A 15982-nucleotide genomic window follows, 5' to 3' on the forward strand; every position below is an offset into this window, starting at 1 on the left:
GTGTGTGACTTGGAGGGGAACTTGGAGGCGGTGGTGTTCCCATGCACCTGCTGCCCTTGTCCTTCTAGGTGGAAGAGGTCACGGGTTTGGGAGGTGCTGCTGAAGAAGCCTTGGCGAGTTGCTGCAGTGCATCTTGTAGATGGTACACACTGCAGCCATGGTACGCCGGTGGTGGAGGGAGTGAATGTTTAAGGTGGTCGATGGGGTGCCAATCAAGCGGGCTGCTTTGTCCTGGGTGGTGTTGAGCTTCTTGAGTGTTGTTGGAGCTGCACTCATCCAGGCAAGTGGAGAGTATTCCATCACACTCCTTACTTGTGCCTTGTAGATGGTGAAAAGGCTTTGGGGTGTCAGGAAGTGAGACACTCGCCGCAGAATACTTAGCCTCTGACCTGCTCTTGTTGCCACAGTATTTATGTGGCTGGTCCAGTTAAGTTTCTGGTCAATGGTGACCCCTAGGATGTTGATGGTGGGGGATTCGGCGATGGTAATGCCGTTGAATGTCAAGGGACGGTGGTTAGACTCTCGCTTGTTGGACTCTCGCTTGTTGGAAATAGTCATTGCCTGGCACAAATGTTAGCTGTCACTTATCAGCCCAAGCCCAAGCCTGAACATTGTCCAGGTCTTGTTGCATGCGGGCATGGACTGCTTCATTTCACCACAGGGGAACGGCAGCTAGTAATCCAGAGGCCTGGACTAATGATCCAGAGACGTGAGTTCAAATCCCACCACGGCAGCTGGGGAATTTAAATTCAGTTAATTAAATAAATCTGGAATATAATCAGTAACCATGAAACTATCGGATTGTCGTAAAAACCCATCTGGTTCACCAATGTTCTTTAGGGAAGGAAATCTGCCGTCCTTTCCTGGTCTGGCCTATATGACCCACAGCAATGTTGTTGACTCTGAACTGCCCTCTGAAATTGCCTCGCAAGCCACTTATTTGTAACAAACCGCTACGAAACACAATAATAAGAATAAAACCGGACGGACCACCCGGCATCAATGTTGGCACTGACTACGGACATGACAATGGCACACCCAGCCCAGTTGACTTTGCAAAGTCCTCCTCAGCAACATCTGGGGACTTAGCATAAATTGGGAGAGCTGTCCCACAGACTAGTCAAGCCTGACATAGTCATACTCACAGAATCATACCTTTCAGCCAATGTCCCAAACTCCTCCATTACCATCCCTGGGTATGTCCTGTCCCACCAGCAGCACAGATCCAACAGGGGCGGCGGCACAGTGGTATACAGTCGGGAAGGAGTGGGTCCCTGGGAGTCCTCAACATTGACTCCGGACCCCATGAAGTCTCATGGCTTCAGGTCAAGCATGAGCAAGGAAACCTCCTGCTGATTACCACCTACCGCCCTCCCTCAGCTGATGAATCAGTACTCCTCCATGTTGAACACCACTTGGAAGAAGCACTGAGAGTAGCAAGGGCACAAAATGTACTCTGGGTGGGGGACTTCAATGTCCATCACCATGGCTCGGTAGCACCACTACTGACCGAGCTGGGCGAGTCCTGAAGGACATAGCTGCCAGGTAGGTGGTGAGAGAACCAACACGAGGGAAAAACCTACTTGACCTCGTTCTCACCAATCTACCTTTTGCAAATGCATCTGTCCATGACAGCATTGGTAGCAGTGACCACCGCACAGTCATTGTGGAGACGAAGTCCCGTCTTCACACTGAGGACACCCTCCATCGTGTTGTGTGGCACTACCACAGTGCTAAATGGGATAGATTCAGAACAGATCTAGCAGCTCAAAACTGGGCACCCATGAGGTGCTGTGTGCCATCAGCAGCAGCAGAACTGTATTCCACCACAATCTGTAACCTCCCTCACTCTACCATTACCATCAAGCCAGGGGACCAACCCTGGTTCAATAAGGAGTGTAGAAGAGCATGCCAGGAGCAGCACCAGGCGTACCTAAAAATGAGGTGCCATCCTGGGGAAGCTGCAACACAGGACTACATGCTAAAAAGTGGAAGCAGCGTGCTATAGACAAGGCTAAGCGATCCCGGAATCAACAGATCAGATCAAAGCTCTGAAATCTTGCCACATCCAGTTGTGAATGGTGATGGTAATGCAGCAGCCAAGCAAATAACCTGTTTTAATGGAGTAGGTTTAGGGATAAATATTAACCAGGACAGCAGGAGAACTTCCCTGCTCTACTTTGAATAGTGCTGAGAGATTTTTTATGTCCACCTGAGGGGGAAGACGGGCGTCAATTTAACATCTGGTTGTAAAGACAGCCCCTCTGATCAGTGCAACACTGAGGGAGAACTGCACTAAGTGTCAGCCTAGATTAGGTGCTCAGTCTCTGAAGTCCCACAACTTTCTGTTTTAGAGGTGAGAGTGCTACCATTGAGCCAAGGCTGACACCCAATAGATGTCATTGTGTGGAGGGAATTTCTCAGGGCAACTAGAAACTGTGGTAAGTTTTCTAAACATTAGCACTTCTGGGGGCATAAAAGGGGCTGACTGGATTGAAACTTAGGCCCCCAAAATGAAAAGTCTGCACTTTTTCCAGTTAAAGTTGATGTTAAATAATCTCTGCCATAATATGAAACATAATATTTGGAATACACTGAAAAACAGAGAAATACATATTGTAATAACACTGAAAGGTGATATGGTCGAAAATTAAACTGCTTTAGGTTACAACTTTACAAAATGTTAGCTCAGTGTGGAAATTTTAAATGCTATTAAAAAAGAAAGCTGGAGAATTACTTAACTGTCAATAATTAGCACGGTTATTTTTCAACCTCCAAAAGTCATACAGCAAGAGGCAGGAACCCTACAAAAGCCAGGATTTCCCTAGCCCCACCCCCCACAAACCCATGCCCCCCGGGTCCGGTCACGAATCCCAGACTGGGCTGGGCTGCAACCAAAAGGCTGCGGCGTGACCTCGCCCCGCGTGACAGTCTGCTTCCCTATTCAGCCAGGCGCTCCTTATATGGCCGCGACTGCCTGTACCAAAAATTCCACGATTGTGACGGGGTCCCGTGATTGACACGGCGTCCGACCAATCGCCTATCCCCAAACGCCGCTCCCGGGTGGGGCCAGACCAGGCAGGCGTGCGCTGCTACTGGCCCGTCATTCGCTTTTGATTGACGTCGGCTTGCGCCAATGGAGGCGGCGACGCGGTCGGTGGGGGGGAGAGTCAGCTGTGACCAATTGGGAGGAGGGTGGGGGGCGGGCGCTAGGCAGGTCTGGTTGCGCTGCGCTGAGTGTGTGTGTGTGTGGTGGTTTCGAATGCTGTGAGGCAAAAAAAAAGGCAACATTGTAGCGGCGCGGTGGATACTTTTCCTCTTCACAGTGTGGAGCAGCATGGCGGAGGAGAGAGCTCAGCCGGCCGCCAAGCGTCTCTGTCCCAGGCCCTTCCCTCTTCCCAGATCGTCCCAGAAACCTGCCCCGACCGGGAGAGCCCACGCTCCGGAGTCCCTCCTGGATGCCAGCGCTAAGATGGTGGCGGAGAAGTGGCCCTTTCAGCAAGTGGAAGAGCGTTTTTCCCGCATCCCCGAGCCCGTCCAAAGGCGGATCGTTTACTGGTCTTTCCCGAGGAACGAGAGGGAGATCTGCATGTACTCGTCCTTTAACTACTACTCTCCCGAGGAGACGGCAGCCGCCGCGGCAGGAGGTGCCACCGTGCCCGGCGACGATGATAATAGGCTCCCGTTCAGGAGAGGCATTAAACTGCTGGAGAGCGGCTGTGTGGAAAATGTTCTTCAAGTAGGTGAGTGAGATAAAAAAGAGAGAGGGGGGGGGGAATAATTACACAATCACCACAAAAATGGATTCGGTCCAGTGACACTTCCGTTTGAATTGCCTTCTTTCCCACTCCGGAGAAATGTTTTTCAACTATCTGTAAAAGAAATACTACTTTACCTCCCAGCATTTGAATAGTTTTGCTGTACGGAATATCTTTTCAGCTTTGTTGAAGAGGAAAATTAGGCAAAATAGCCCGACGTTTGACACCACAAAAGGATGTATTTATAGCCTTTGTTGATGTCGATTTGTTTTTTTTTTGCAATCCTGGGCAGAGTGATTTGGAGGGTTGGGGGTGGGTGTTGATTTAGGGTTCGGAGAGGGCGGGGAAATGAATAAAAGCGACGCTGTGGTCCCAGGGAAAGGTGTGCGTTACAATTTAGATAAGGTAATTGGCATTTACTTTGCCTGTTTGGGTTACAGCTTTGATGAGGGAGCAAAAAATTGCAGCTCGCTGTTTTCTTTCGCGAAAAAACAAAAAAAAAACCATAATCTGCAGTGGTTTTAATTGTATTGAGCTGTCAGAAAGGATAACGCTGCGAGTTGCCTGTCAGGAATGTTCTTGACTGGAGGGGGAAATACCAGTCTAGGATTTAAACCCCAAACAGGAACAAGTTCAATCGGTGACAGTTATTAGATTTTGGATGGGGAGGGAGGGGGGACGCTGGTAAGTCACGACTTGAAAGCATTATTGATGTTTGGAGAGAGGTAACGTTTCGACTTTTTTTTCCTTCTGGAAATGACCAGTAACGAGCAAAGCGAAACCAGGGATAAAAGGAAATGGAAGAGAGACAGAGAAAGGGAGCCAGGCAATTTCCATAATAAGGATCGTCTTCTCTATGTAGTGATGCCAAGGGAAAGAGGTGGGGTGAAGGGAAAGAGTGGTAAAGTAAAAGGGGCTGCCCATCGTTTCTCATTTGTTTCATAGATAACTTGATTTGTTTTTATTTTTATATAATTACGAACCGATCGGCTTGTCGCATTTTGAATGTTTGATACGTTTCCCAGTTAAAAAATATTTGCATTTTAAAAACGCGATGTGCCCATCGTTCGTTCCTGATTCCCACAGACAGTAGGGAACCGAGCCAAATGGGTAAATCCTGAGCTGACACATTGCCCCAGGCTCAGTGACTTTCTTTTTTTGTTATAATGGCCGGATTTGACTTAATAGTTTCCCCTTATTCCTGCGCTTGATCAGAAATGTAATTATTTAAAACTACAGTCCGGCCTCGTTAAGCTGGACGGCGAGAACTTTGCCATTAAGCTTCTTTGCATCTTAAAACAAAATAGGTTCTGTAAGACGTGTCTTAATTCCGTGCTTTTGTGTTTAAACTGTTTTGGAAAAGGTCCGATTGATGTTTGAATCTTAAGGTGAACCAACGTGATCGGAACTACACAATTCCTGCAAGTTTGTACTTGTACACGGTCCCGACTTACTAAATCAGGGGGCAGGAACTGGACGAAAGAGGGCGAGAAAGGGCAATCGCTTATGTCTGTTTTTCTTTTTGCCATGAATCGCCACTTCTGTTTGAGATTCAGTCCCGAGTCGCGGAGTCTGCCCTGGAAGCTCCGCCAGTGGACTCTTGCTATCTTGACGGTATTGAATCGGCTTCCGTGTGAGGTAGGCGACTTCGCAACTTGGATATTTGCCGCCTGAGGTTCCGGGCTGGCCAGCTTGTGAAAAGTAGATTGATAAAAGTGTTGGTGTAGCTGGGGTATCGGGCAGGTCATTATCAATGCTGCGCTTACCGCTTTGCAAAGGACTCGGAGGCAACATTTAAAGCTTGGGGTTTTTGTGTGCGTGTGCTGTGTTTGAATTTGTGACCAGAGTTTCTGGTGAGGTATTTAATCGAATGGCCATTTGTGTGTGTGTGTGATATATTTTCAAATACAAGCAAGCAGAGGAACGAGGTTTGAGGGTGGCATAAAATTATTCTATTAATACACGAAGTAGACAATTATTTTTCCGGCAAGCAGTTCATAGTTCAATTTTTTAAAAATATTTTGGTTTATCAGCTACATATGGAATTATTACAATCAATCCTGCACTTGAACACTTTTTTACTAAGGCTTTATTTAATTGGAAGTATGATTATAAAGTAACTTATTGTTGATTCTGAAACTATTAATCAATTTTACTGCAAATTCCCAAATTTGTAATAACAAGATGCAGCAGTTTAGTCCCTTCTCGATGATACAGTTTTATGGTCTTCATTTTCCTATTAGATTGTAGTTTACAAGTAATCCTCACATTTAGGAAAGCTCTTTCTCTCCAAAACATGTGCAGAACAGCAAAGGACTTCATTTGCAATGTTTAATAGCATTGCTTGCTTTTTACTGAAGAAGTGACACTTGCTTTGTTTATTTCTCCGAAGGGTGCTGTAAATAGTGAAAGGAGAAAAAATATTTTCTCCCTAAATTTGCAAGAAACTTCCTTGTTTGTATATGCACCAGATCTCATGGGTTGTTTTGGTTATATCAATTTTTAAATAGGAATTGATGCATAGTTCACTAACCTATTACCTAATGAAATATTAAAAGCTAATGATTTAGCAGATGCCTTTAGACTTTTCTTTTTTATGTATTTCTGACAGATGGGTATAAAATGACTTTGTAGCCTATTAAAATGGAGTGAATTGATTTGGATTTTTCTTTGCTTTCTAGTCTGTTAGATCTACATGTCAAAAATTAGTTCCAAGAATAACTTTTTTTCACACCTATTTTCTTCTTCTCTCCTTTCTTGAGAACATTTACTTCTTGCAGTTGTATGGTTGCTCAGAAGCTGCTTGCTCTCCAGTATCCCACCCGAGTGGCCATGTATTAGTCTTGACAATGGGAATTGGCAAACTATTTGACTGTAGTGGGCTGGGGTGGGGGAGAAGAGGTCACAGCCAGGCCTCAATGTCTACACATATCCAGTAGGGATTACTGAACAGCAATCAGGAGTGGGGACCCTGGCTGATCTTCCCCTTCCCTAACCCACAGGTACAGGTACAGGAGCTGATTGTAGTGCTTCTGTTGGTGCCCTGGCTAAGTGCAGCTAACTCTGTGCAAATTTGAGATTGAACCTGGGAGCTTTCTGATCTGCATGACAGTTACTTACTGAGTGAACCTGTTGAGCCATCAACGGAACCCGCTTTGTGTAAACAAAATTTCAATTTGTAAATACTTCAATGCTAATCATTTGGATGCAAATGATGTTTTAGATAGTATTTTATGTTTTTTTTAAAACATAAATTGTACTGTGGATAATATGTTTATATTTCCACTGTTGGGGAGGTTTTTCTCAGGGCTAGTGGTTCGACCTGTGTCGTGTTCTAGCCCAGGGTGCCTGCTCTGAATAAGAATGTTACAGCAACCTTTCCTGTACAAAATGTGTTTCTGAGACAGAGTAATATCCTCCAGAGATGACCTTTTTACCCTGCAGGTCTAGTGAAAATAGTTTTATGAGACATCTCCTTAGTTAGAGAAAGTAGTATCTTGCGGTTTACATTTCTGCAACCTGGCTCATTTTTAATTTTACAACAATGAAATGCAATCATTGTAATAACTATTCAGTAAGTTCTGAACATGCAGAAGTGTGTGGTTAATTTTGAATTATGAATAATTTAAAAGCATCAAACAGTTGGAAATATAAAATACTCCAATTTTGAGGCATTGCACTTCTGCATCAGAATGAAAGCTCAGTTTGATTCATTTGAAGAACATATATACTCGTACACTATTCTGTGAACTAACCAATGTTCTTTGGTTCTTTAAGTTTAAAACATAAATTAATCACAGGCTTGTAAATTTAAGCAAGATCATTTTGGAGATCTTTATATGGAAGTGAAAAGATTTTGAAAGCTGAAAAGATTTTCTGATACTAAAGGATTTTAATGCTACAAGCGTCACCTTGAGTGTTAATAGGGGATGTATGCAACCCATAATGACAGTAATGATTTTAGTATCAGCAGGGTGTGAGAAGTGAGAAATATTAACTTTAAAAAATATATAAAAGATAATCCTTAAAGCACAATAAATTTGAAAGAGGGGAGATGAAAGCCACCAAAAACAAAGTACATTTACGTTCAGTATTTTGATAACGTTGACTCATAACTTTCTAATATTATCTGGAGTACATCTGCAAATATACAAAATAAGATCCTTTTGTACACTGCATTTTATTACAGTGAAGATGTGTGTAATACTGAATATGTAGCAGTTTAAATAAAATATTTTAATATTGCAGGTAGTGTTGGTATACCTTATTAATGTTGAATAAAATAATTACTGTAAATTTAATAAAATTGCAATCAAATACTAATGACCAGTGAAAGATTTTACAGTTGATTACAACTCAAAAAAAAATTCACTTACAATTTTTGATAGTTGGTTTATATTTGATATAACGCAAATGTTTTAAAGTGCCTCCTGGGTTTGCCGTGGCTCAGTGGGTAGCACACTCGTCTGTGAGTCAGAAGGTTGTGGGTTCAAGTCCAGGGACTTGAGAACATAAATCTAGGCTGACACTCCAGTGCAGCACTGAGGGAGTGCTGCACTGTCGGAGGTGCCGTCTTTCGGATGAGAAGTTAAACCGAGGCCTGGTCTGCTCTCTCAGGTGGACGTAAAAGATCCCATGGCACTATTTCGAAGAAGAGCAGGGGAGTTATCCCCGGTGTCCTGGCCAATATTAATCCCTCAACCAACATCACTAAAAACAGATTATCTGGTCATTATCACATTACTGTTTGTGGGACCTTGGCTGCTGCGTTTCCTACATTACAACAGTGACTCCACTTCAAAAAAAAATACTCCATTAGCTATAAAGCGCTTTGAGACGTCCGGTGGTTGTGAAAGGCGCTATAGAAATGCAAGTCTTTTTTCTTTTGCTGTAATTTATTTTGTATTGATGTGCTGGAAGGGTCCTAACAGTACTTTTTAAACTTCTGTAGACGACCTCGACAATTTTATCATCTTATGGTAAACATCCGGTATGCCTGTCCCTGTCTTGTGTCTGGAAAGTATAATAATGACACAAATTACCAGAATATGCGCAAGACACATGTTGGATACAGTGGCCTGGAGTTTCTGCTGGGTTGCGCTGAGGTTTTTTTTCAGCGCAATTTGTCCAAAATCGGCCAAACCGGTGCAAAAGATCGAGGAATTTCAAGCACAAATTACGTCCAGCGCAAATCAAGTTTCCACGATCGTTTGCGTTAGTTTGAAAAACATCATGCTGGAAGCGGCCCTGCCCACAAAATTGGCCACGCCCTCAGATCAAGTTAATCACCATGGTGAGTTTCTGCTAATTGCGCTCGTTTACGGGCCTTCGAGGAGGCTCTTAAAATTAAGCTTTTCTTTTAGGTGCGAGGACACTAATGGGCACCTTTTAAATATTAAAACATATTTAATTTACTTAGAAACTGACTAGTGTACACCAAATAAACTAGTAAATGGTTCTATATAGTTTTTAAAGGCATTTTCAATTATTTAAAATCGGGTTACTCACAGGTGGTGGACTAGATAAAAAATAAAAATGCTTATTTTTTGTGATAAGCCCATTTTCAACTGTATTAACAAAACTACACTTGGTTACCACTCTTAAATATATCAAGGAATATTCTTTAATGCAAATTTAAAAAAAAATTATTCTAAAATGCTGCCCAATTGCACTGGTTCATGGAAGATTTTGCGTTCAGCGATATGTAAATGAGTTTGTGCAGAAACCTGAACAAAAAATTCATTTCGTAAAACTAGCACAATTTTGAGCGCAATTTCTGCACGGCTTGCCGATTGCACCCAGAGCAGAAACTCTATCCCAATACGTTAAGGGCTTAGTTGAATGAATCGAATTGTTCGATATAAAAACATAAAAGCTTGGAAATAGATAGTGACATTTGAAAGTAGAAACTAAGTTAATATTCTCAGTGGAACCCTTCATCAGAGTGTATGTTTAATCATCCCATTGAATGAATATATACCAGCTAGGTTTTCTTTATATTGTGGTTAAAATGAGTAAACAGTGTTCAATCTCTTAATACAATGCAGCTATCCAAGTGAAAATGATGGACACCAGCAGATTAACTTGATGTGGTGTAAAACGATGCAACATCTTTGAGGAAAAACTGTGCTGGATAAATTGTCTTGATCACGATTCACTGTAGTGAACAGTGTAGCTCTTGATCTAAAGATCCATTTGCTGTGCCTGTGCTTTCATGTTCAGATACGGATGATTTCTGAGCATGACCGGTCTCTCAGCAAATGAGGGGAGGCATTATTTGTGCAAAGGGGGCCGGAGGGAGGCGACGACTTGGTTTTTTGGGGGGGAAGAATTATGCAGTAAACACAAAGCAGCAGTACATACATTGCTTTAAAAAAAAGCTGCATTTGTTTTTGGAATGAGGGCTGTAGAAGAACAGAAACGGTCATTTAAACTCAGTAAAGTCTGTGCGATGCATCATTACACTGTAATTGCGTAAAAATGCAAAGTGTGGGGGAAGGAGAAGAAATAAAAACTGGGAAATCAAATCAAACTTGCAGCTGGAGGTAGGATTGAACAGACAATGGGGATGGGATCAAGTGGCATCATTCAAACTGGATCCCATTTAGGTAAGTGAACTAGGCAAAAAGATTCAGCTTGGCTAGAACAAAATTGTTCTCTTTCGGGCTAGTGCTGCTTCGCGTCAGTAGTGTCCACATAAAGAAGCTATCAATAGGTTTTAACTGGGCAAATGTTTTGCACATGTAAATAAGTATCTTTTGTCCTAATGTCCCTAGGATGTAATAAAAGTGCTTTGTCTTTTTTTTTTTTTAAAACACATTTTGCATGCAATGTAGCATAAGCCATGATATTTAAAAGTCTAATATTGGAAGTAAAATGCTTTGTAATATAATAAAATAATTTTAAAAATAAAATTAATTGAAGCAGCAACCGGAGAAGATTTTTTTTTTAAAAACAACATTTTGTGGTGATTGTCATTGTTCATGTGAGCCTCGTGAATATCAGCAGGTTATTTGGTTGTGTTGGTGTTGGGGAATTGCAGTGCAGTCCAAGTCAGTCCACACATGCATTCCCAGCAGGGGTCACTGGTTAGCCACGAGGAGTGGGAACCCTGGCTGCTATTTCCAAACCCCTATTTCCTCCAAGCCCAGGGACACTGAAGACAGTTGTTGCACCCAATCACAGCCCAGGTAAAAGGCAATTCACCACACACCACGGGTCAAACTTGGCATTTTCCTTATCTGTACGACTCCGTGCCACATCAGGCAGTGCATCTTGCCAATGAACTACCGGGGAGTACCAAATTAGTATTTTTAATTTTCACGAAACTGTGTAATGCCACTAATGCAGTAGGTCTTCCTCTTCAAAATATTAACCGAGCTGTTATAATAGCTGATCATTTTCTCTGTTACACAGACTAGCTGATGCAGTGTTTATTCATGTATTTTGGTATCCACCTTATACAAATTTATAAGTGCAGTTTGAAAGTGGAGCTCATTTCGGTTTCACATGAACAAGTTACTCTGTACCAATGTCCCATAAACGCAAACTTTATCTTGAGAAGAGTGGATATCTGGAGGTGGTTACCGGGTCTTATATGTTTAAGTTATGAGGACAGGTTGCATAAACTTCGCTTGTATTCCCTTGAGTATGGGAGATTGAGGGGTGATCTGACCGAGATGTTTAAAATGTTGAAAGGATTTGATAGGGTAGATTCGGAGAAACTATTTCCTCTGGTGGAGGAATCAAGAACAAGGGGACATAATCTTAAAATTCGAGCTGGGCCATTCAGCAGCAAAATCGGGAAGCACTTTTTAGCACAAAGGGTATTAGAAATTTGGAACTCTCTCCCTAAAAGGCTGTGGATTGCAACTTTCAAGACTGAGATAAATAGATTTTTGTTCGGTAAGGGTATCCAGGGTTATGGAGCAAAGGCGGAGAAATGGAGCTGAGGTGCAGATCACCCATGATCTAATTGAATGGTGGAGCAGGCCCGAGGGGCTGAACGGCCGACTCCTGTTCCTATGTTAAAAACGTAGTAACCAATCACGAGGTTCTGATGATGCAATTCATCAGGGTTCGTCACCGTCATTTGAACTCCTTGATTAGGTTACTGTCTCGAAAGGAAGGCAATCTATCTATTTAATAAAATCAGCTTTGGGATATCCGATATAAAAGTAGACTTCAACATCTGGTCAACCTGTTGTTGATGCACGATAATGTTTGTACTGCAGGATTAATAACGTGTGTTGTTGCAGGTATGTAGAGAAATAATTTGTCATTGGGAAATGGAATATTGGCCAGCATACTGTGTGTTTTTAGCCTTAGTAATGGAAACAAAGTACTATGTTCATACTAGTGCCAACTTTTTGCTTAGACAAAAGGGTTTAGCCCTGCTCACACTAATTTACTTATTAAATTAATCGAATTTCCACACAGAAAAGTGACATCTCTGCCCTCTTGTCTTTCACTCAGAATGAGATTTATGCTGAGGCCCTCTGCCATGATTGAGTCTTGACACTTGACAACAATGAACAATTTCATGTGTGCGTAGATATTTGTTTTTAAATGGTGAAGCAGTATCCAAGGGAAGAGCATTGGGGCTTCAGGCTAGTAGTGCTGGGCATCCTCGTTATCTCCAAGGTGATCATGTTGGTGCTCATTCAAAGCGGAGAACTTGCATAAGATTTTAGAATAGGCATTATACAACTTTAAAAATATCCTAGATGTTAGATTGTTGAAAGAGGACAATAATAACTAGTTTAAAAATAAGGAAGGAAAACAGCCTTCCTTTACCTCATCCACAATTGATTGCAATCAATCTATTGAGGGTAATAATTAATCCTCGCCCCTCGGATTAATTTTAAAATTAGGGTTAAACCTGATGAATCCTGGAAACATTATCATCAGCATGCTGTAGTTACGGTGTGATGCATGCAGCTGCTTCCCCAGATACACACAGGAAACACTTTGGCCTAGAAATTCAGTGGGCTGCGCTACCCGTTAGCGCCCAAAGAGGGCACTTAGTGGGTTTTGCGTCACTGGCCACGCCTCCCGCTAAATTTAGCAGGGCGCTAATGGCGGCGCCAGCCGTTAGCGCTGCGCTGCCACCGATGATGTCATCGGTGTGCGCAGCACCCCGCTACCGCCCCGATCGCCAAATTTGGTAGCGCCCCCTGCTTTAACGCCGGTCGCAATTTGCTACCGGTTCAGGGGGGCCTACCTGCAGCGGTAGAGGCGCTGAGGTGCGCGGCGGCCATTTTTTTTGCTGGCCGCCTGCCAGCACCTCTTCGCGACGCCATCCCCGGCCTCCTGAGCCCCCCCCCCCGCGTTGTGCCGGCTGTGTCCCAAGAGCCCGGCACTTCTCCTCGGTGCCGGGCTCTTTTGCCGGCACTCGCGATCATCGATCGCGCTGCAGCAGGCCTCTCCCCTTTAAGAAGGGGAGGAAAGCCTGCAGTACTGCAGCGCGCATGCTGCGGCACGTTTCGCTGCGATTTTCAGTTGCAGCGCCCCAAGAGGGATGCGGGGCGCCTCGAGTAGCGCCGCGCTTCCGTTTGGGGCGCTGAAACTGAATTTCCGGCAGGCGCTCGCGACTCCTTCCGGGGTGGTACTTCCGGCACCCTGGCGAGACTGGTGCCCCAAACGGGGCGCCACTGAATTTCTAGGCCTTTAACTTTTGTCTGTATTGATGTGCAGCATTAATGTAAAGTACTTTTACAGTTGCCTGTGCCATGCGTAGACAACATTCTGTGAGGGAGGAGGATATCGCTAACAGTGCCCTTTCAGTGCTATACTGTTGATGATAGTTGGAACTGTTTTATTAGTTCATTAAAGTATCTTGTCCCCTCAAATTAACCCATGTTTTCTGATTTTCTGATTACAAATCTAGTTTTATTTTGACCCGAAACATATTTGCTGGGTGCTGATTTCACCCTTTTTTGAATTTGGGAGGGAGTGGCGGGAGGGAATATTGAAACTAAAAACATCAGGCTTAATTATAATAATAGTTTGTATTAGGTAGGATTCGATGTGCACCACTCGGGTTGTTATGGAAACTGCTGCACTTTCTAGGAATTTTAAATATACAGGCCCTGAATTCTGTTAAATGGCGTAACTGGAGATTACGCAAAATTTTATATCTAGATTTGCGGCAACATTTCCTGAGCATCTCATTAGCATACACCAGAACATAAAGACCGATGGAAATCAGGGTCCAAGGATAGCCTTATTCCTTCTAGACCCTCTTTATGCATGTAAATTTAAGTTATGAAGCAATCAAAACGATAATTTATGTAAATTAGGCACAGAATGCTTAAGAAAATGTATTTGTGGAAGTTTTTCAATTTTTAATGAAAATCATTCTGATGCTGTAAACATGCAGCCAAAGATACAGAAAATACATATTGGGTTTCACTAAGATGAAAAAAAAAAATCGCTGTAATACACCAGAAATATGACTTTAGGTTCTGCAGTGCCTAAAATTTTAGATGTAAATTTATAGCTCATTCAGAACTGGCATAAATTCAGGAAATTTGCATGTGGTGGAGCTATGTTGATGAGCAGCAGAGGTTTTTGGTGGCACTTTCACCGAATCGGCATAAAAGATTGAGAAAACTTGGAGGTAGCATAAAAATGGGTCCAAGTCACTTATACCTGAATTGCCACAATCTTTTATGGCAAAAATCAGCATTACGCCGTTCTTATGCTGTCGCTTATGGTGCAAGTTTTCAGAAATTCTTGGCCACAGTAGCGCCTTTGCACTGGCGGTGTCCAGTGCTTTGTGTACAGCTCTAGGTATGTGTGCATGCCTGGGGAAAGGGATTGGAGTGAGTGCAGAGAAGAAATGTTGACTTGCCTGACTTTCATCTTGACCAGTGGATTCCTTGCACAGGACTTGCTAAGAGTCCTATTTTGGGCGTCAAGTTTCAAAGGACCGGTACAGATTGGCAAAATACAGAATCGATTATATTATGTGCATTGTGATAAATGCATGTTTTAAAAACAAGTAAAGCATATGCAGAGTTCAGTTGTATGTTCCTCTGACTTTGGTAGGTAGCGGAATGTTGTGCAGTCGAAGTTTTAAAAAAAAATATTAAACAAGCTTTCTTTTATTAGAGACAGTCGTTAATACTGCTTTGCATCTGGGCTTTGTTTTACATTGTGTTTGCCTTTTTTTTTCATGTGGCAATAAACCTGCAAAGTAAATGCTAAAAATGGACTGATCCTCCTTCCCCATAGCCCTGTTTAATGCTGCTGTGTTCGTAGATATTAATATTTTATGTATATATTTTAATTTGGGTTGGCTTTCTAAAACAGATTCTTGTTCTCATGCATGACAGCTGTACCCCGTGCTGCGTATGGCCATTAAATTATGTGAATAATCCACAGCGGATCAGCTGTCGCATACAGGATGCATTTGATCCCCGGTCTGTAGCTGTCCATTAATGAGTCCTGACAACGGCCAATGAGTAGGTTCAGCGTGGCATTCAGTGGGATTTTGTTCGGCGCTGACCCAAATCCTGTGGAGGGTAAAGTATTGTTTCTAGTCAAGTGACCTAGAGATGGATGATTTGGCCATGGACGAATTAAAGAAGCAGCATGCATATTGTACAGGAGGTCATCGTTATTGTTAGCTATATATTTATTAACTGGAGAATAGGATTCATCTGTATTGTGCCTGGTTTACATTTCTACAATTACAGTAGATTACATTTTCATGCGGCTCTGATACACTGACATGTTAAATGTGATATGTGTTGAGCTCCCTCACTTAATAAATAACACTTCGAAGGATCTCTGAAAATACCTTTCCTATAGTTGCAAAACATAACTATTTGTGGGAGGAACAAGTAACAGTGGCTGTGAGCCCATGCATCAGCCAATCCACAGGGTCCTTCATGGGGCTTTATTTCAAGTTTTTTTTTTTTTAAAAAGGTGCAGCCACAATCCCTGAATGCAGTTTCTTCTATGTAATCTTATGCCTCCTCTCCTGAAGGCACTGGCTTCTGCTGGGGCGCTATTTCATGGATTTGTGTACCTTTCCAAAATATTCTTCCTTTTGTGTAACGAGAGTGAGAAATATCAGGTTTTTTGACACTGGCAGGAATCGCAGGCCATCCTGATTTTGTTCCTGACCAATATCCAAGTACTCGTGTAACCTCCAGCAGTATGCGCTGGATAGTGATCAGGAATGGGAACTCTAGCTATCATTTTAAGCGCCTGCC

At 42.9% G+C, this 15982-nt stretch overlaps 1 protein-coding gene across 1 annotated transcript in view; it reads left to right on the top strand.

Annotated features, from left to right (window-relative positions):
* The first annotated feature begins 3219 nt into the window (after positions 1–3219).
* The window catches only part of zswim5 (zinc finger, SWIM-type containing 5), a 288978-nt gene continuing 276215 nt past the window's right edge, over positions 3220–15982 (top strand). The window contains exon 1 of the mRNA XM_085983115.1: positions 3220–3743. Within this exon, the coding sequence (XP_085839241.1) occupies positions 3338–3743 (406 nt within the window). The 5' untranslated portion in view covers positions 3220–3337. The remainder of the gene's footprint in view (positions 3744–15982) is intronic.

The sequence above is a fragment of the Somniosus microcephalus genome, chromosome 3 (genome assembly GCF_052327205.1).
Source record: "Somniosus microcephalus isolate GS21.2 chromosome 3, FLI_Smic_1.0, whole genome shotgun sequence".
In the NCBI taxonomy this organism is placed as follows: domain Eukaryota; kingdom Metazoa; phylum Chordata; class Chondrichthyes; order Squaliformes; family Somniosidae; genus Somniosus; species Somniosus microcephalus.